We start from the raw sequence: 20,759 nt of genomic DNA on the forward strand, positions 1-20,759 counted from the left end.
AACTCACTACGTGCAGCAACAACAAAAAAAAGAGAAAAAACACATCGACGCCTGCGCACGTACAGCAGAGAAGTCGGTGCAAAAAGTGCGGAAGAGCGTTGGTTCGGTGTTGCAGTTAACATGACGTCACCTGTTTTTGCTGAAGCATTACATCAGTATTTTCTTCTGCTGCACAGAGACGTAAACAGCAGCCACTGTGCTGCACAACAGAACACTGTGCTCGTCCTTCAAAAGCATCTTCAAGCATCTGATATTATTTGCTGAAATGCAAAAAGCACATATTAAAAAAAAACATTGATATGCTTTAAATATATGTTTTATATAATAATTGAATAGTTGTCAGAGGGTACATGTGCTACTGTGGGAGGACATTAAAAGCTACAAATGGACATTTCACTAATGTTTTTATTGAGTTAAAAAAAGGACAAAAACATTCACAGACTAGAAGAAAGGATCAAACGTTGTCCCTGCAAACAGCAATGTACATATTGGAAAAGTGTCCCAACCCCCAGCCTATCTTTAAGGTAAGAAAAACAACAACAACAATATGTCTCTACAAATAGTTGACAGCATTAAGTGTGTACATAAGGTAAAATATGCAAAGTAAATAATATAGTAAACAACCAGAGAGATCAGAGTAAACAACATAAATGTCACAGCAAACAACATGACTTATGGATAGAACAAAAAAAAAACAGATCACAAAACAAATCACCAGTACATAATTAAATGAAAAAGGATGAAACTCAAGACCTCAACCATTTATTTGACATTTCCATTTCTATCCATTTCAACTGAGAACAATGGTCTTGGAGCTGATTTTCATCACGACTGCCCGATCTTAGCAAAACCAGAGAGTTGCTACAAGTGTGTTATTCCTGTGGATATACTGTATATGTGGTAATTATCATCAAAAGATATATGCATATACGTGTGTATTTCTTATCCTTTATCCTACGTTTCTTATACATATTTTGCTTTTGCTTGATTTTTTTAAATGTTTTCTTGTTATCTTTAAGAGATTCTCCTTTCACTGACAAAGAAGTGGTTTGGTTTACACTATTACCGTGAATAAAACATAAATGACATCACCAGATTCAATAATGATTGTCCCTGAATGCATTTTGGAGTTCTGATATTAAGAGAGAAAAGCAAACAAAGTTGTTCTATTTAGTTTCTGAGACGTGACCACAATCCGAACTCCACACTTGAGAGTTTGCCAAGTGTATGCTGGGTTTCTGCATGTGAGTGGGCGTGTGCTGGCCTGTGCTCTGGAGGCAGAAACAGCCAACTCACGTGCAGGAAACTTGTGTTCTGAGCCACTGAAGATGGCAATGTAAGTGTCAATTTCTATAATGTATGAACGTAAACAAGTGTTGTAACAACACATTAGTTCCTAGAAAGTGTGCAAGGGGTCTTGAAAAACAATCCCTTAAATGAAATACAAGCCCTCGGCTGGAGGCGTGTCTTATTATGTCCAGGGCCGGCCTTGGATATTTACACTCTGAACAGTACGTTCTGTACACGCCAGCCCTTATTTGTGTGAAAACACTTTCTGTAGGAGGAAAACATGCAGAGTTTCTTCACATTTTATGTGTTGACAAATCATTACCCTACTTAAAAAATGTGCCAAGTAGAACAAGGAAGACAACAAAAACAAAACTGACTCAAGAACTTCCAAAGGGTGACTTTATTTACAATCTCTTCGCTCTATTGTTCTGCAGCAACCAAGAGGCTGAGGGGGTTTTGAATTCACGGCAAGGAGGTGGTTGGAATTACAAATCTGTGTAAAACATAAGCACAACCTGTTTATTGCCCTCAATGTTACAAAACTGTTTAACAACTTGTTTAATCCTGAATTCAAACTATGCGAATAGCATTCGATGTTTCAATTCAATTAAAAAAAAACTACGGGAAAGTGACCATGTTCATTAACAAAGACAAACATAAGCCTTCAATGTTAGGGATTTACAATCGAAGGCATCTTGTTTCTATTTAAGACGACGTAAATCCCAGCAGCTGTTCGATTGGTTTGTACCGCCATTCGTCCGCTTCCAGCTCCTCCACGAGACTGGCAAGCTTCTCCATTCGGGATACTTGCTGATCTAAAAATCACGGTGCAAATTAACCGAGGTTAGTAACACAGTCCAAGAGTAGACGGGTCTGCCTGGTTACACGCTTACCATGTTTCACCTGTTTCAGCGTCGAGGCAACTTGGTAGCTGAATACAGACTCACATAAAAACCTATCAGAGCCATCTGTGAAGATAAAATGAAGCATTAGCTGCATTAGAAAGTCTGCATATAACAGTAGTTCCATATAACATATGAATCATTAGGCACTTATCAGGGTTTTAGTGTCTCAGGGAAACACACACCCGGAGCAGAAAACCAATAATAAATCAAAATTATAATAGCACATCCTTTATGAATACTGCTACTGAACTGCTTACTCTACAACAGGACACACACATAATGTTTGTTATATTTAAGCAAAGGATCGAACCAAAATGACTTCTGTTAAGTCATGTACAGATAACAGAATCACGTAGAGGCAAGAGACTCCGTTTGTTGCTGTTGTTAAAGATGCAGCCGTTAAAGAAAGCAGAAGTGAAAAAGTCGTTTAGCAAGAAAGATATCACCTTTTAGTTCCCCCTTTTCCCCTTAACGCTCCTTTTATATTGATTTAGTATAATTAAGAGTTGTGATCAGAAATCAAAAAAACATTTAGAGAATATAATGGGACAATGAGAAGATGATTCAATTTTGGTGGTGTTTGTCAGTTGGATGAAGTGTAATTTCAAAGATTTTGCCAACTTGCTGTTCCCAAAAAAAGTGACTCAAGCGTCATTTCAGTTTAATTCTCTACTCACCTTCACGTCGACTAAGGGTTTGGATTATTTTCAGAGTAATCTGTTCCTTTTTAGAGTTATAGACAAAACATGTTCATTTTAATGTAGAGACTGATGCTCAGTTGTCTTCGTCTTTATCTTCATCCAAAATAACACACTTAAAAACATACAAATAGCTCTGTGAATCTCATCTGTAATATCCATCTTGTATTGAAGCCTCAGCAATCGTTCCAAAAAGAAATTTCAATTCAAAATCAAGTCTATGCCGCTTTAGTGTTAGGCTATTTTTTATATTGCTTATTTTGTATGTTATCTTATTTGATCATTTTATTCTATACTGACAACACATACAATCCCATGTTGGGTTTACAACACTGGCAACAGATGTTTCTGGTTTTAAGTTTGTTGTTACAGGGGGATGCTGCCAGGCTATCATCCTAAAACTGACACTTGCAATGGTTTTGAATGAGGATAAACTTGTAGCTGAACCTGAGAGACCTGGAGCTTTCGCTAAAAACAAAGATAGACTTATACAAGTTTTACCAGAACCATTTCTCATGTTATAGCTTCAATACAATATGGTCATTACAGACGAGCAATATGGAGGTATTTGGATGTTTTTAAGTTTTTTTGGATGAAGACGAAGACGACTGAGCATCAGTCACTACATTAAAATGAACATACATTTTTAGTCTATAACTCTTAAAACTAACAGATTACTCTGAAAATTATCCCAAACTATAATCGCCATGAGGATTCTAATTAAACCATGAAAACATCTCTAACGTGCCTGTAGCAACAAAATTAGTTGCTGTTGCTTGTTCAACTTGTTTCGACCTGCAACAAACCATCTCATTGGAGATAAATGTGGGCGAAAATTTAATTATGGGTAGAAAATGAACCATTCTGTAACCTCTGATTACTTTTTTTGTTTGTCATGTATATTTGATTGTTTTTCAAGTGTTCATCTGTCAATGAATGCCCCGGGAAACACGGTCATTTGAATACTTTCTTGCACTTAAATTGCTGATCAAGCAGGTTTTGGTCCAACCTAGAGATGTTTGGCCGTAAAAGTTCATTTGTATAAAAACTCCCAAAGCAAACCAAATTGGTGACAAATTGGGGTTAGACAGACAATTGTCATAACAAGAAGGAGCTGTCACGTCTGCAGTTGATTCAGAACTCTGCAGCGATAATTCTAACCTGCTCTAGTAGAAGAACTCACATTTCTCCGATCCTTAAAACTCTTCACTGGCTTCCAGTTTCTCTCAGGATCAACTTTAAAATTCTGGTTCTTACTTTCAGAGCTATTCATGGTCAGGCTCCTCCTTACATGACTGATCTGATCCAGCCTTACACTCCAGCTCGGGCTCTGAGGTCTGTGGATCAGAATCTACTGATGGTTCCTCGCACACGGCTCAGGACCAGAGGAGAGAAATCTTTTCAGGCTGTTGCTCCTAAGCTTTGGAACGATCTTCCTCTCTCTTTAAGCTTGATGGAGTCTACTGACTCCTTTAAGAAACATCTTAAGACGTTTTTATTTGTTCAGGCTTTTCCTTGATTTTCTGGAACTCCTTGTTGTGTTAGCAGTTTTATCTTGATCTTTAAAATATATACTTTATTGAATATTGTTTTGATTGTTTAAGCGCTTTGTGACCCTGGTCTAGAAAAGCGCTTACTTACAAACCATATAAAGTACACTAGTGCGTTTTTCTTCCTCTCTCTTTAAGCTTGATGGAGTCTACTGACTCCTTTAAGAAACATCTTAAGACGTTTTTATTTGTTCAGGCTTTTCCTTGATTTTCTGGAACTCCTTGTTGTGTTAGCAGTTTTATCTTGATCTTTAAAATATATACTTTATTGAATATTGTTTTGATTGTTTAAGCGCTTTGTGACCCTGGTCTAGAAAAGCGCTTACTTACAAACCATATGAAGTACACTAGTGCGTTTTACTTGTTCATATAGATAAGAAAATAAATATATTGTTTCAATAACCACTGGGACAGTAACCTTAAGAAAAATAGTGTTATCTTAAACTGATCTGTCAATGTGTTGTAAATCTGCTTATTCCAAGAACTCCATGTCATGGTAGAGATAATAAACTGCAAGGACAACAATGTTATAGGGTGACAAGGTAGTTTGTGTAAGTTATGTTGAGAAACAACCAAGTGCAGATAATGTCATTATATTTAAGAGTAAAACACTAGATCTAGTGATACGTGAGAAAAGATGAGCATTTAACCTTCACATATAAAGAATGTGGGTTTGAAACTACAAGAGATACGCACCTTCCATCATTTCTCCGGCACCTTTAGGATACGTGTAGAGGACTTTTCTAGGGGGGATGAGTTCTGAGGCACTGAATCCAGACCCGGTCACTGAGCTGCCGCTGCCTCCTCCAGCAGAAGAGGACGAAGAAGAAGCTGCCATGTCCTGTGTAAACACGGACCATCACACAGCCATTTAACACACCAGCGAAACTTTTGAATCAGATCCGGTAACTAAGTAATAAACGTTGCACTAATACTAAGAAGAAAGTTCACCTTAATCGAATCTCAAAAGGCGACGTTTCCACAAAGGCTGGTGTTTGTTTGTATTTTAAATCCTACTTTACGACACTCAGGTTTTACGACAGAATTTGTATTTTACGTTTGAGGAGGAAGCAGTGAGAACCCTTGTTAATAGATATAAACGCATACGGATGGGCATTCTGAGTAGATGAATTGGTCAACGTCACCCATTAGGTAGTTTGTAGTTCTACATTTTATCTCAAGCTTTTGCGCCTGCGCGTCAAAGCAGGAAACCGCACACGCTACCAAAAATATAAACTCATTTCAAGAAATTTAGCGTTTTTATTAAAGTTTATATCATGGACGTGTTACGACCAACTCTTATCAATATAAATGGACGAATATACCGAAGGAATATAACAACGGAAGACAGCTACGAGGAAGAAGACTATTCTTATATGGGTACACAAGGTAAGTGAAAACATGCATAAAAGGCAATTATATTACACGTATAAGTATCTTGTTTACCAAAACAATACAGGAATTAATATGAATAATAATAATTGTATTTTAATTAAAATGTTATCAGTATTTTTGAAACACTATAATATTTTTGATAAACAATGAAACAAGTCATGTATGTCATTCGCCAATGTGCTGCAAGATTCACTGCTAAAATATTTCTTCATCTTTATACAACATATTTAATTTAGAGAGTGAAGAGTTTCCAACGGATGAGGCCTGTGACAGCTACTGCATCGAAGAGACAGAAAAGGGCTTTCGCTCTGCCATAGATGTGCCAAGTGTCTTGTACAAGTGAGTTGAACTTTTAAAGTTAGTTTATTGAACTATTGATGGTGAAGGACTTAAGTGAACCTGCTTTATTCCAACAAGATACATCATCGGGAAAAAAGGAGAAACACGGCGACGTTTGGAGTCCGATACCAAAACATCCATCAACATCCCCAAACCAGGAGTGGAGGGTCAAATCGGTGAGTTCCTTCATTCACTGCAAACCAGTGACATAAATCATTGAATCGTCTTGTGTCTTGCAGTGATCGTAGGTCAACACAGAGGTGCTGTGTCTTCTGCTGCCACTCGGATCGAGCTTCTTGTGGAAAGTTTTCGGAAAAAGCAACCATTTACGCACTTCCTGTCACTTCCCCTGAACGATGCCAAAGTGCAAGAAGGATTCTTAAGGTTTAAGGATGATGTATTAAAGCAATATTCACAGGTACCCTCCATGAATATGTTTGCTTTAATATTTTTTACCTTAAGTCAAGCAACTCTTTTTCTGGTGTTTAGGATCATGGAGTGGATGCTAGCATCTTTCAGAACCCAGCAAAGCTCCACCTCACCATCGGCACACTGACGCTCCTCAATGACACAGAAGTCAGGAGAGCATGTGAGCACCTGGAGAACTGCCAAAGTTTTATCAGGTATTCATATCATTTATTTTCCACACATTTCTTTTGTTTTATAGTTCAATATCTTCTAAATGATTATGTTTAATGCTTCTAACTTTGTAATACATAACTTCATACTGTATATATGTATTTAGATTATTTATCCCTGCACCACAAATAAATGTTTCCAATTCATTAATATTAATTCCTTGTCCAATCTGTTCACTCGTTTTCACTACTTTAAAAGTTTTTTTTTTTACACTGAACTTGACAGAAACAAGAGTCAGAGGCTAATATACTTTAGGGAAAATACCATCGTATACAAAAAACTAATTATAAATACAAAATAACTAAACAAATTTTTAGATATTTTTAGTATCAATAGAACAGAAATACATTTTCGTTTTTGTAAGGCCTGGTAACAAATGACCTGTATTGGTCTTGGACCAGGGGCCGGTGACCACTGATCCTTTTGATTTCTTCACCATTTCTTTATGCCAATAAATATGCCAGTACTGTGTTTTTTTTACATACAGTATATACGTTATGTGTCTTTTAAACATCTCTTTCAATTTTTTTCCTGCACTTTAAAGGCATTGAACCTTTTAATTATGTTGTACTGGTATAATAAAAATTCATATTCATGAATAAAATTAAATTCCCTTTAATTTGGTATTATTTATTTCTAGTAATAATTTTTTCTTCTGTTATTTATTTTTCCCAAAAATAGTCCTATTATTATTTTTAAATTAAAATTAAATTAATGCATTTGTTTATACAAATAAAACAATGAGAAGAAAAATAAATCATCAGATGTTAGTTTAAGAGTAAATATTTAGAAATCTTCCATGTTTTCTTCATATCTACTTATGTTCTTACATCAATAGCTATGGTATTGTACTGAAAGAAAGGTAAATGCTTAGAAAAAAAAGTGTTTAAACACATGTTTTCTTTTCACAAGTCACAGGTTTACCTTTAGTGGTACCAGACATGAAAATAAAAAAGAAATCAAAATATGTTTTCATAATTTCTTCCATGACTGCATATGATCATGATGTCTAATAATGTCTGTATTTATTGATGTGTTGAGGATGTTAGAAAAACACTGTATTTATATTGTAATTATTGCTCCATCCAGGGAGTTATCGGGCGGAAAGCCTCTGTCGGTGAAGGTGTCAGGGATCGAGTACATGAACGACGACCCAGGCATGGTCGATGTTTTGTATGCCAAGGTCAACGTAAAAGATGGTTCAGATAAGTAAGTGTAAATATTTTGCTCTGTTTTTTCAAATTTTTTGAAACATCTTCACTTTTCTCTCAATGTTTCATATGTCTCAATGTTCAAAATATTGACTTGCGTCCTAACCATAAGATGTAAAATAAAAAGATTGTCTGAGGACAATAAGTCAATGCTTGTAAGGTCATCCATTACCTAAAGGAAAATTGACATCAGAGAAGAATAGCAAAGGAACATTTTTCCCCAAATGGCAATTTTGTCTTTTCCCATGACTCACATTGTTCTGTGATGACCTTTTTAAAAAGTATCACTGAAAATAACATTTCTTCTCTTCTTCATTGCCCCTTCATTGCTCGCTTTAAATCTGAAACAATCGCTGAAGGTCCTGGAAACGATAATTCAACTGTAAGATGTTCAGAAAGTGACAGACTCAAGGCCCGTTTCATGTTTGCAAGGGAGGAGATTCTTGTTTTTTTTGTTGAAACAGTTTGTATGTGAAACAATTCTACTCTATGATGTTGCTTAAGAATGTGTTGATGTTCTGCCATGATCTGTATACTTAATGTTTCCCTGCAGGTTGCAAGCGATTGCTGACCGGCTTGTGGAGTATTTTGTCTCCGTGGGACAAATGGTCCGAGAGTGGGACAGAGTGAAGCTGCATGGCACCGTGATGAACACGCTCTTTAGAAAGGACTCGACAGGTAAAAAACGAGCACAGCGATGCTCTCTGGGTCTGTTTGTAGCTGTCCGTCAACATGTTGGCCAACAGCCTCGTACGTCAGCAGGATGGACAATGAGACTGTTTAACAACTGTGTGGACACATTCCGAATAGGAGGCATGTGGCAGCTCACTCCGTGTTTGGCTGCCGCTCTGTTTACGTGCAGCATGATTTCTAAGTACTCTGACAATGGCTTCTTTCACTTGGACTCTGGATGCTACCCAGATCTGCTGCTCAAATATGTTCAGGGCTGATCAACAACTCTGCCACGGCTGACCATGTTTACCAGCCTGAAGAATTTGAAAAAAAAAAAGTCACAGTTGTTGGTCTGTCGACCATGTTTTCACAAATGGAACGATCTTGATGGTCGTGTTGCTGCTGCAGCAAGTAAACATGTTTATTAGATAAGCAGATAACAAAGCTGCTCTCTGTGCGTCCACTTTTCTGTGATATTGACTCTCATCCGATCTGTGTTTTATCAGCCGAAGATTCCGGCGGCTCCGGAAGACAGATGAGTGGCAGAGAGGCTTTTGATGCCAGAAACATTTTGAAGGTTGGAATACATTTGAAAAAATGAGTTCACACACAAAATACAGCTGTAGTCACGACGCAAAGTATCAATGTAAAGATGAAGGTTAAGAAGTTTAAGATTGCTCTTGTGCAACATATTGATTTAACAAAATACATAGTCAAGCCAATACATTGCAATACCTTTATACAAATTCCTTATAATATATGAATAATGTGTATATATATAGTTTCAATAAAAATAATGGATAAATAAACATTTTCTAAGTAATAATAATGTCAATATCATAAATAGTGTCAATGAACTTAATTTTGAGTTGCTTGAGTTTGAGAAAATTATGAATATATATATTACACGCATGATTAAACGACAAAATGTAGACTCATAAAAAGAAGAGCAAGAGAAAGTCATCCAGGATACCAACCTCAGAAAGGTTTGGGAAGAGATGGAGTGAGAAGAGAGAATAATTGATCAGCTTCCCTAACTAATCTGACCGAAGTACAGATTATCCCTTTCTTAATGCTTTCCTCGCACAACTCGGTACAAGCAGATCTTGTTAATATGTCATTTAACAGTCAAACCCAGCTGTCAGCTGTGAACCGAGCAGACTAATGAACATCCAAATTGATGGACCCAACACCATATCAGTGTGTTAACAATTCTGCTAATGTGTAATATGAAGCTTATTGGAGAAAAACAAATGCATGCAATTGTTTGGAGCAATTTCCACAGCAGAAAGATTTGCTGACTAATCTATTTGTTACAGACATCGAAACACTTATCGAGTAATCTCTCACTATCACACGGAAATGTTTCTTCAACACTCGCATGGATCAGATGCACTGATGTTATCTGCCAGCTGCCTGCAAAACAGAATCTCTGATTCTGTTCAATATTTTCTAAACATGGTGATGATGAGATGTTTAGTCAAATATGAAAACCATGACTCAGGTTTCAGGATGAGAAAATCGTACCACTTAAAAAGTGACAATAAATGACCAAGAGGTATGTTTAAGTTTAAATATTGGGTGGTACTGTTATTAAAAAAAATCTGAAATAATGAAAACTATTATACATGTTTTTTTACAATCCTTACTAAGAAGAAAAACACATCTCAAAGACCAAAGTTGTTATATTGTATTATGAACCAAAAACAACATTATATGATCTTGTACATTATACTATGCATATTATATTAATACTTAACTCTTTTGGGTTGATTTACTCATTTTAAATAAAAGAGAATAATAACCAAAAACCTTTTTTTTTCCTTTAATGAAATTCTATCAGTTGAAAATGTTGCTAATGTCGGTGTTTCTGTTACAGACGTTTGGTGATTACCACTTTGGGGAATTTGAGCTGAAAAGTCTCCTTCTATCCCAGAGATACTCTGCTGACTGTACCGGATACTACTCCTCTTCAGGGAGCATCAATTTCTCTTAAAACATCTCTACTCAGCTTTTGTCAAGGTGAGAAATTGGCTGAAAATGAAATGAAACCACCAAATTAGACAGTCATGGCAATGATCTATCAGCTGCAGTAGCCGCTTGGGTCCACAAGATGGCAATGTGTATGCATCATTATTTTCAGACCGCTCTATGCTGAAGCAAATATTGTTTGGTTTGGTTGACTGCAGGGAAAAGTCACCACAGAATATCAAATCTTTATGTTGTTATGTGCAGCACCAACATGAAGTTATGATTGTTGTTTTCAAACCAAACATCCATTAAGCTCATGCGTACTCTCTTTGCAATAACTGTCGCACTTTTATGTTTTTAATGCACCCAAAATATGAAAATTACCAAAAATAAGTGATTTTGACAAGAGGTTAAAAGTACAGATTGCAGGTTAATTATTCTTTGAATACCATTTTGTTCAGAGATGGAAGAAGAATTGATTTTCCAGCCCTATCTGGACACTGAGAAACAAAAATGTGATGTTCTAAATTCATCTGGATTTTGGAAGTCATACTTTGAGCTGTTTAACCTGCAGCAGTGTTTGGCAGAGAGGCTTATTCAGTGACATACTGATGGAGGACGACAGGGACATTTTTGTGTGTAGGTCGTCATTCAAAATATTGTCACATTTTCGTACATTATGAAATGGTCGTTTTAAGTTGATGAAATCTTAAAGCATACCATTGTGACACACACAAGTGTAACATTTTGGACAGTACTACTTCTAATAATGTTTCAAGCAGCATGAGGTCACATGACAAGTGTCCCTGACATGGTCTTAATAGTCAAGGACCCGCACTAAAATAGACTGTTACCATGTCCAGGTCACTCCTCATCTCAACTGCTCCACTTTTTGTCAAAGCAGGTCATGACGCTTCCTTTGACTGATCTCGTAAGTTGCGGCTTGACTGATGCTTGAAGCATTTTTCCGGTCACTCTCTTCAGCCGGTCGCCTCATTAAAGTCTCAACTGAGAACCAGAGTTTTTGCCTCTTGCGTAATTGACCAGCGTGAAGACAGCGCTGGTCACTTCTCCCGCTGTCAAACTTGTGTTCCCTCTCCTCCAGCTCTGCTTAACATGCAGCAGCTCAGAGGGTTGGTGCGAACTGAGGTCGTTTTTATGTTGGTCAGCTTCCCCGTCTCGGCAGTGACAGTATCTGAGTTCAGCTGCTCTAGATACTTGCAAATGATGCCACCATACAGCCCTTATTTACGCCTCCTCAGACACTGATTATTCTCCTGAGGGGGGGTCTTGTTAGCGGGTCAGGAGTCCAGCACCTCTGCAGGAGCACACTCGGGTACAGTGAATACTCGCCGGGGCTGTCGAAGCTGATAACGCACAGACAGACGGCGGCAAATATAGAAAGTACACAGCAGAAGTTGTTGAAATTCTCCCAGACTGATTCCTCATGTGTGACTAAGGATGCATATGTTATGAGGGTGTTGGAACAGATGCCAGAGAATGTCATCAAGCAGAAGTTTTCGTCTTACGTTTTTTGGTGGATAGAAATTTGCCGCTTTTTCTCATTTCTTAACCATAATTGGAATTGACATGTTAACAGACCAATCTGGAATTTAAATGTATCTGTGGTTTATATGAAATCGTACCAATTTTCTACTTTAATTCTGCAAGAAGATTAAAAGAGTGCAGAGAATAACATTGTTATTATTTCTGCCTTTTATTATACCTTTTCTTTTTTCAATCATCCAAATATTGACTTCATTTAATTGATGTTTTCGTTGATGTCCATTGTGTTTATGTTCCCTTTTGTAGTAGCTTGTGAGCACCACAAACAAGGACTGTAGCGAAAACACTTCTTACAATACAATTCGATACGATATATTTCAACACACTTCAATAATCTTCTGAGGGATTTGAGGGGAAACTGAATTTTAGTAGAATGTGGTGATTGTTACACTCTCTTTTGGTTGAATTTATAGATTTGAGAGCCAAAATATGTTCAAACGTCAGCTTTAAAAACAGCTGGAGACGGCTCTGTACTATCCTCTCGTCCTCAGTCATCGCCAGGCCTTGTTGGGAAAGTTAACTTTCTACGTAAACTAGTTAAAATATCAGTTCACAAATTCAAAAATGCATTATATTGGTTCATAATTTAAATTCTTCAATAGGTAACAGCATAAAAAATATTTACTGTAATCGTTGATTTTTCTATTTGTTTCTACAAGCAATCCTTTTTCAAGTTTTTTGCCTCAGCATACATATTCACAGATTATTACACAATTATTGTGTCAGTTGTACATTTAATTTATGCTGCAGATTTCGTCATCATGTCAGAATAAGAAAACATTTATTGCATTTTAATTGTAATTGAAAATATCGATTTAGTTTATTTTAGAAACACCTTATTGAAATAAAAATGATAAAATGTCATTTAATTTGAGAACAAAAATAAAAACGTAGAGAGTGCTGTTGACCATCATTACATTACTGTAAAAAATATATATATATCAGTGTAAAAAATATTACCGTATTGATAATATTGTGTTTGACGATCTGAACATGAGCCAGCTCTCTTGTTTTACAACCATATTATTCTTTCATCCATTATTAATTTTATGCTTATGAACCATCTGTTATCTTAGATCCATCTTTTTTTTTCTTTTTTTAATATGTGATAGATGATTTTACACGGTGGGGTCATTAGCGTTTAGAAAATTCTAACCTCCTGGAAACCGATGCACCTCAGAAGAAGTATTTTGTACTTCCTGTGACATGTTTTATGTCTGAAGCATGAATCAATTATTAACTGCATAACCCTTGTGACCATGAGTCTTGATGTGAACCTCAAAGACGACGAGTCCTTCAAATTAGATATTGTCAGTGGTAAATAAAGAATCTTGTCTTCTGTGTCGGCACTAATCGCTCCGACTCCAACAGGCGGCATCGGCCTCTTCAGATAGTTAAAATGAGTCATGTGTGTCTCGGGGCGAGTCGGTCTGTGCTTCCGCCGCTCTTTATTATCATGCAGGGAGCAGAGTGTGAAGCAGCCTGCATCTGTCCGGCGTGTTTACTGCTGCACCGAGACGACAAAGCGCAGAGTGTTTGAACAGCAGGCGTCTATTCAGAGCCCCTGTTGACTTCATGTGCACTCCGCTCACCGAGAGCTTCGAGTGCTGTGACTCCACATCACCTTCTCTTTGTCATCACTGGAAAAGCATCATCGCCCTTGGATAGACCACCCTCACCTGAAATAAAGGGATTCTGCTTCACAAACGACATTTTCAAAAGAGAGACCACCTTAACGCATGGTCCCATTAGCTGCCTTCTTTAGGAGTCGAATGTCAGAAAAGGCAACATAATATTTAAAAAATCTGAACTAAATACTATATATGGAGGCAATAAACATCACCAAGCAGTAATAACATTATTATGACATGAATTATTAAAGTAATAGGCGGTGCATTATCGGACCTGTAGCATGGATGGTGGTAGTGCTTAGCAATTATTATTAATAGATATTGGGAAGCGCCTTCCAGGAACACATAAGGATTCATTAATTAATAATTACTTTAAGGGTTGGATGTGATCTGAACTTGGTACTGAAAACATCAGGGGTTGTATATCAAAGACAACAATTACTTCGTATAGTCTTCCAATAATGTTCTATTTAATCTAAATCTCCTAATTTTGTCGTCTATAGTATCATGGGATTGGCACGAATTAATGGGATGAGCTCTTTTCTCTCGCTATATGAAGTGAATTTAATGAAATATGACAGTTTTTATCTTTAACTTCTGATATTTGCGCTACTTTCCACCATCGGCTCAAAGCGCGTCCAGATCCAGAAACTGCTCTGCACCAACTTTGCTCTTTTAATAGCAAAGCGACCTACTTTCCCGTCCAATTGAATAAAATCTACATTTCTAGTAGATCCACTTACAGCTGTAAGTCACTGGAGACGTCTTATTAAATGTGGATTATTCTCTCCTGCGTTGCTGAGAGGAGTCTAGGAATCCTCCTTCAAGGCTGCAACTACTTTACTGCATCAGTTCCAGAGCTGCCACTGGCGATAGAAAAGAGGAGCTAAAGGTGAAGCTATTTATTGAATTTTGTCGGTGGATATATTCGTATATACTTTTGTATCTATTTACATTTGAAATTAAAAACATTCTACACATGCTCATGTAAAGAAAGTTAAAGCAAACTTGTTCTCATCTCTACCTTGTTGAATCTGAATATCTATTATAACTAAAGGTAAAGATATGGGTGATCGGAAAAAAAGGTTGAGTTTATTTTCTTATTGCGCTTCTTCTTCTATATCCTAAATCCTTTCAGCCATTGTTAGCATCATGTGATGTTTCCCGACCATGATACTTTTAATTCAGTCCTCTGTCTTGTGTTTCAACACTCTTTAATTCTTAATACATAGTTAGTAATGTTTCCGTGGTATGTTTTGAAGAGTCATCATATTCCAAATTGAAGCGGAATCTAACTTTCAATTCAAAACATTTTTGTGTTTCATTTTGTGTTTCAGGTTCAAGTACCAGCCTTCAGATGATGAGGGAGACCAATGAAGTCCTGAGAAAATGACAAACAGCACTATTGTCAATAAAACCTGGAAACCCCCCCCTAATAATTTATTTTTCTTTAGTTTGTTGTTAGTAATGAAATATGATGTTTGAAGCGGTTTCTTCTATGATTACCTATGATGATTATTTTTACATTATGAAAACAATTTCCCGAAGGAGATCTCCAGGGGGATCGATAAAGTCTATCCATCTATCAATATATACATTATCCTGAATGTATATTTGTAAATAAAAAGCAAGTAAAGCATCAATTTCTGATCAGATGTCATAAAACTATATTGGGACTCAGTTTTAATTCTGAAGAAATGGTTGTAATCTAAAAATATATCAAAGGTTTCCAGATATATTTATAGGTTATTTAATGTTTGTGTATTTCCCAAGAGCTTTGATGTTTACTATCAAAATGTAACTGTTTAAAACTGTAGTTTAAGTGCCCTAGTTAAAAACTTTTACCACATTAAATATGTGGTCTGTGTCTGTTTTGTAATTTGATCAAAGGCCACATTTTGCCCATGGGCCAGATTTATTAAGCTGGATGGTAAAAAAAATAACTGCTCATTTGTTTTTAACTCTTTTGTTACCAATCAGATATGTTGCCGTGATCGCGACATACATTTTTCTGAGGTCTTTAACCAACCGGTGATCTTCTCTGTCGTATTTTTCTGTTTCGATCCAGAAATATATTGTTGCTGGTATTCCTCCACAGAACCAACCTTCATCTTAACACAACATATGTCGTATGACGCTCTCGTGCAACTCAATGTTTAGAATTGTTCCTCCCGACTGTACAACATCCACACGTTGACATTTAAAAACCTTTCCCACCAGGGCGACTCATAAACCTTCACTCTCTGTGCCGTTATCCCGGGTTCACCGAGCGAGAGTCGAGTCTAAATTGAGTTCTGTCGTCGTGGTAACTAACACCCCAGATTAAACCGCTGGATCTTTCATTTTCACCAGAAACGAAAAGATAAAACATCACATAACCGCTGGACCACCGGTTTGTTGTGTGAAACCTTTATTTAAGTCAACTTTCCATGGGTTTGTGGGGGAGGTTTCAGACGAGCATCCATCATTTTCTTCAATCATCTGCAGGTCTTCCTCATCAACACTTCCATTTGCCGCTTGTCCCACTTGTGCAGGGACCGTAGGAGTCCTTCCCCGGAGACGCCTCGGTCCAGAGAGAAGGCTCTCAATTATTACTCGGGCTCTGGGACGATCCTCCTCCTTTGCTAATGAAGCAAATCAGAACACAGGGTGTTAATATTCCCGGGGTGACCCGGTCCGTCTGTGGGGCCATTAATCATCTCCATCATGACATGGCTGATTCTAATCTGGGATGAAGTGTCTAAATCCTCTGACTCAACCCTGCACATCATAGTTTAGTCAGATCTCAATAACGTCAAGAAATGATCATACATTCATGTCTTTTTTTGGGGGGCGAGTTCATCATTAATCCGCTATTTGTTGTGAACAAATGAGATGGATATCTCTGGTATCTCTCATCCCGCGACAACATTATCTACCAGATAATCTCAGTCCGTTCCCTTTTCTACACACCGAGGCGTCTAATATTATTCTAATAGAAATCTGCAGCACCTCCGTTATCTAATACATGATCAAATATGTCCTTAGAAGTGCGTGATTGAACAAAATCTAACAACTATAGAATGGATGTGTTTGAAAAGCTTCTGTGATTCTTGAATCCATTTACATGTGGTAAACATTATTTTCCAAGAGGGCCACATTTTTATACTTGGACAGCTGTGAGGGGCCGTCAGGTCAAACTTACAAAACGAAAAAGAAGCTAAACATTAAATTAAAAACTTGCATTATAAAATGTTTACAAAAGGATAAACCTAAGCTGAAATAAAGTATTTTGATATAAATAGACTTAGTCTTTTAACAAATTACAAATTAACATTTCTAGCTGTTAGTAATCAGTTTTGTAGTTTTACTTTGACTTCATAAGGGCCACATGAATACAATCAATGGGACAGATATGGCCCCTGGGCTCCACTTTCCCCTGGTTAGATATACAGTGAGGAGTAGTTAATTTTTGGTTAGGGAAATTTGAACTGTGGGTTGACAGCATTTGGACCTCCCCTTTGTTTAGATTTACAGATAGATAGAAAGATAGATAGATAGATAGATAACTTTATTGATCACTCTGGAGGCCTCCTTCGGGAAATAGTTTTTCCATCATACAGCAACACAGATGACGCGAAAGTGCAAGATGACACAATCTAAATCTTAAAATAAAGAACATAGATCAAAGAAAAAGATACAAAGATTAACATAGAATAGAATCATCTTTTCGCTTAACTCCTGCCCCAAAACTCAGAATTGAACAGCCTAATAGCACAAGGAATGAATGAGTCCCTGAGTCTATTAGTGTTGCATCTGCGATCACCAGAATTATACTATATATATAAAAACAGTATAATCTGTCTTTTTCATACTATATACTATACTATACTATATATAATTCAATAATTTTGTTTGTTTTCCTTTTCTTTTATTTTTATTTTTTTGCAATTTGTTGTACTGTGTATTATTTTGTAGTGTTTTGTACATATATTTGAAAGATGTTTAATAAAAAGAATTTAGTTATTTGCATTATGGTCAATTTAATTTCAGGTTAAGGCAAACTATTTCTGTACAGTTTACGTCATGCTTGTCAAGATATAGGAAAGAAGTTCATTGATGATCAAAAGTCCAAAGTGTCGAAAGAAATGAGTGTGTCTATGTGAGTGTAAGTGTTTGTGTGTCTATCTACAACCATATAAAGACTGTTTAGAGCAGCCTTGTTTTCTTCCAACAAAGTATCATGTATCAGCAATATCTCAGCCAAAGAATAAGCCGAATAATTCCAAAAACATGTGTTAAGAACTTGATGAAAACCTTTTTGTTTGATCAAATCTAAATAAAGAAAGTTTTAAAAACACACTCTTCTAAAAAAAGAAGAAGAAAAGGGTCAAACTAGCCAAGTCATTCAGGGTCAGAAAGTAGAAAACTGAGAGTGGAATACAGTATTTACATGTAACACTGTGCACTCTCACTCCCAGGGCTACTGATAAACAAATTAGGGGAGAAACGGCTCATTTGGAGCTCCCACCGGAGTCTTCGCCGTCTTTGGAAAACACCTCTCTTATGCTGATTATCCTCGCATCTCTTTTAACTTTTAAATTAATTCACAGGCAGGGATTAAGTGAGAGGCTGCTGGGGCCAGGAGTAAATGCTCCAGTACTTGGAGATTAAATGAGGAGAATAAACTCTTAGCCTGAACTGACATCTTCAACCATTTCTTATTTCAACACATTTATTGTTCGGTGATGATGACTTTTTTCACGGTATCCATCTTAATCGACTTTCTTACTTTATTTTACTTATCAATTTAGTTATTTTTACTAATTGTTTTGTTCATTTTCGCCTTAAAAAATGTAACTATGCATTTTCCCCCTCCATAATACAACTTTTAACCTCGAGAATTGTATCTAAATTTCGCCATATACATTCAATTTCTTCTTCTCCTTTTTTCTTAAATTATTTGTGCATGTCTTACATTCGAATGACAAAACACACACACATATACTTGTATACATGTTGTTTATTAACAAATCAAATATTTATTTTCTATGTTCTATGTTCTATGAATTATAATAATGCATTTTTACCATCCATAATACAACTTTTTTAACCCTAGAATTGTATCCGAATTTTAGCCTTAATTTCTTCAATCTCTCCTTCAAAGATATTCTTTTATTTTTTGTGTATTTGTTTTCATAACAATGCTCATGCTCACATATAGTCTATACTGTATATAATATATTTTTCCAACAAATCAAATGTTGATTTTCTATTGAATGATATAAATATTTTCGGTTTTACAAATTTTAACTATGCATTTTACATGTTAAATTGTAACTACATTTTAGCTTTTACATGCCATTTCTTCGTCAAATTTTTTGTTAATTTATTTATATATTTTTTATATTAAAAATGGTAACAGACACACACACACACACATATATATATAGAGAGCGATATTTCCAACAATTCAAATATTATTTTTCTATAGAATGCTTTTAAATATGTAATATTTTTTCAAACTGCATCTCATTCTTTACATGATAATGCAGACTTAAGTTTTGTTTATTTTTTCAAAGGATTTTGATTTTATTTACTGTAATTCTGACTCATTTAGATCACATTAATGATTTCTTTCATATATATCTTTTTTATATAATAACTATTTCTTTTTGGGTGATTATACACTTTTTTTAGTGGCACTGTTTCTCCCAACAATAGTAATTTTAAAATTATCTGTTTTCCCTTATAGCTTTGTCCTTTGATCTCTCTCTTCCAAGAAATTGCAACTCGGTTTAATCATGTGTTAGAAATGTTTTCACAATCGATAATAAAGCCGCTCTGATGTTGTTGTGGCATGAATTAAAGATATCGAATGTGATTATCTGAGGTGAGATCCGTGCCGTGTTGGGAGCTCTCGTGGGCTGAAATGAAAGTGGAATAATAAAAGGTCCACGTGAGCAGATATAAATGACTTGACTTGGATCTAATCTCCTCCCTCCTCCCGCTCTATCGCTCCCTCTCTCTCCTCCTCACGCTCAGATGAGGCAGCAGCAGCATCAGTGTGGCGAGAGCAGCCTCAGCAGCCAGATCCATCCCAGAACCACTGAGCAAACATGGTCGTGTTGAGGAACCTCGCCTGCCTCCTCCTGCTGGTCGGCTTGTCGCGGCAGGTGGACGTGAAAAGTGGGAAAGATGTACAAAAGGCTGGGAATTTCATGGAAGACGAGCAGTGGCTGTCAACTATCTCCCAGTACAGCCGGAAGATGAAGCACTGGAACCGGTTCAGAGATGTGAGTAGTTTCTTTTTTTTTCAAGACTACTTGACTAACGCTTCTGGTTGAATCGGTTTTCCTTTCAAACGTGGTCGAGAAAAGTGAGTTTTTATCCCTCTACCAGCAGAATCATTGAGAGTGGGAAATATTTATCGTTCACTCTGAACTCTGTGTCTTTTTCTCGGCAACTGCATGAACAGTGCGAGAAGTCAACGATCAATATTCATTGATCTGCCATATTGCACACTGGCGGTGAAGAGGTTTACAGGGCGAGAGCAAAAACAGCATCTCAGGAAAGGATCATCTGGAAACACTGCTTGAGAATCCAAACTGGAGGATTTATTCCAAAAGGTTTCTGTGTTATGTTGAAGCTTCAACTCTAAATATTCATCAATGTACTTATAATATTTCACCACCTATGGGGAGAGAGTTGCTTTAGAAAAATACCTTTGTTATAAGATAAAGATTTATCGTGGATTTGGGAGCATTTTTTTGGCATTTGGCAGTAACTAACTTATTATTATAATTTTAATAATAATCTATGTTTAAGACTATATGAAGCTCCATTTAAATAAAGAATGTTTACAGTGATTAAAATCATTAACATTCTATCTTATGGAATACAGACATACATA

General features: G+C 36.5%; 3 protein-coding genes across 4 annotated transcripts in view; 2 read left to right on the forward strand and 1 right to left on the reverse strand.

Annotated features, from left to right (window-relative positions):
- Positions 1-1,671: 1,671 nt before the first annotated feature.
- Positions 1,672-5,481, reverse strand: anapc16 (anaphase promoting complex subunit 16). The gene is made up of 4 exons (XM_087784291.1): positions 5,395-5,481; positions 5,140-5,284; positions 2,184-2,258; positions 1,672-2,105 (listed from the first exon to the last, which is right to left on the reverse strand). The coding sequence occupies exons 2-4, from the start codon at positions 5,279-5,281 to the stop codon at positions 1,996-1,998; spliced, it is 327 nt and encodes a 108-aa protein (XP_087640417.1). The 5' UTR covers positions 5,282-5,284; positions 5,395-5,481; the 3' UTR covers positions 1,672-1,995.
- Positions 5,482-5,610: 129 nt separating this feature from the next.
- ascc1 (activating signal cointegrator 1 complex subunit 1) lies at positions 5,611-19,992 on the forward strand. Of its 2 annotated transcripts, none has more exons than XM_087784288.1 (10): positions 5,611-5,832; positions 6,075-6,177; positions 6,256-6,353; positions 6,417-6,595; positions 6,667-6,800; positions 7,906-8,025; positions 8,581-8,705; positions 9,206-9,276; positions 10,579-10,721; positions 19,892-19,992. In XM_087784288.1, exons 1-9 carry the CDS (start codon positions 5,721-5,723, stop codon positions 10,693-10,695), a joined length of 1,059 nt encoding a protein of 352 aa, XP_087640414.1. In that variant the 5' UTR covers positions 5,611-5,720; the 3' UTR covers positions 10,696-10,721; positions 19,892-19,992. The 2 variants fall into 2 exon arrangements, with proteins under 2 accessions (XP_087640414.1, XP_087640413.1); XM_087784287.1 differs by lacking the exon at positions 19,892-19,992 and adding an exon at positions 15,205-17,604 and having other exon boundaries at positions 5,612-5,832.
- Positions 19,944-20,759, forward strand: part of LOC148086117 (testican-2) — a 36,508-nt gene continuing 35,692 nt past the window's right edge. Inside the window, exon 1 of the mRNA XM_087784286.1 lies at positions 19,944-20,142. Within this exon, the coding sequence (XP_087640412.1) occupies positions 19,966-20,142 (177 nt within the window). The 5' untranslated portion in view covers positions 19,944-19,965. The remainder of the gene's footprint in view (positions 20,143-20,759) is intronic.

The sequence above is a fragment of the Callionymus lyra genome, chromosome 2, assembly GCF_982586985.1.
Source record: "Callionymus lyra chromosome 2, fCalLyr1.hap1.1, whole genome shotgun sequence".
Taxonomy (NCBI): domain Eukaryota; kingdom Metazoa; phylum Chordata; class Actinopteri; order Syngnathiformes; family Callionymidae; genus Callionymus; species Callionymus lyra.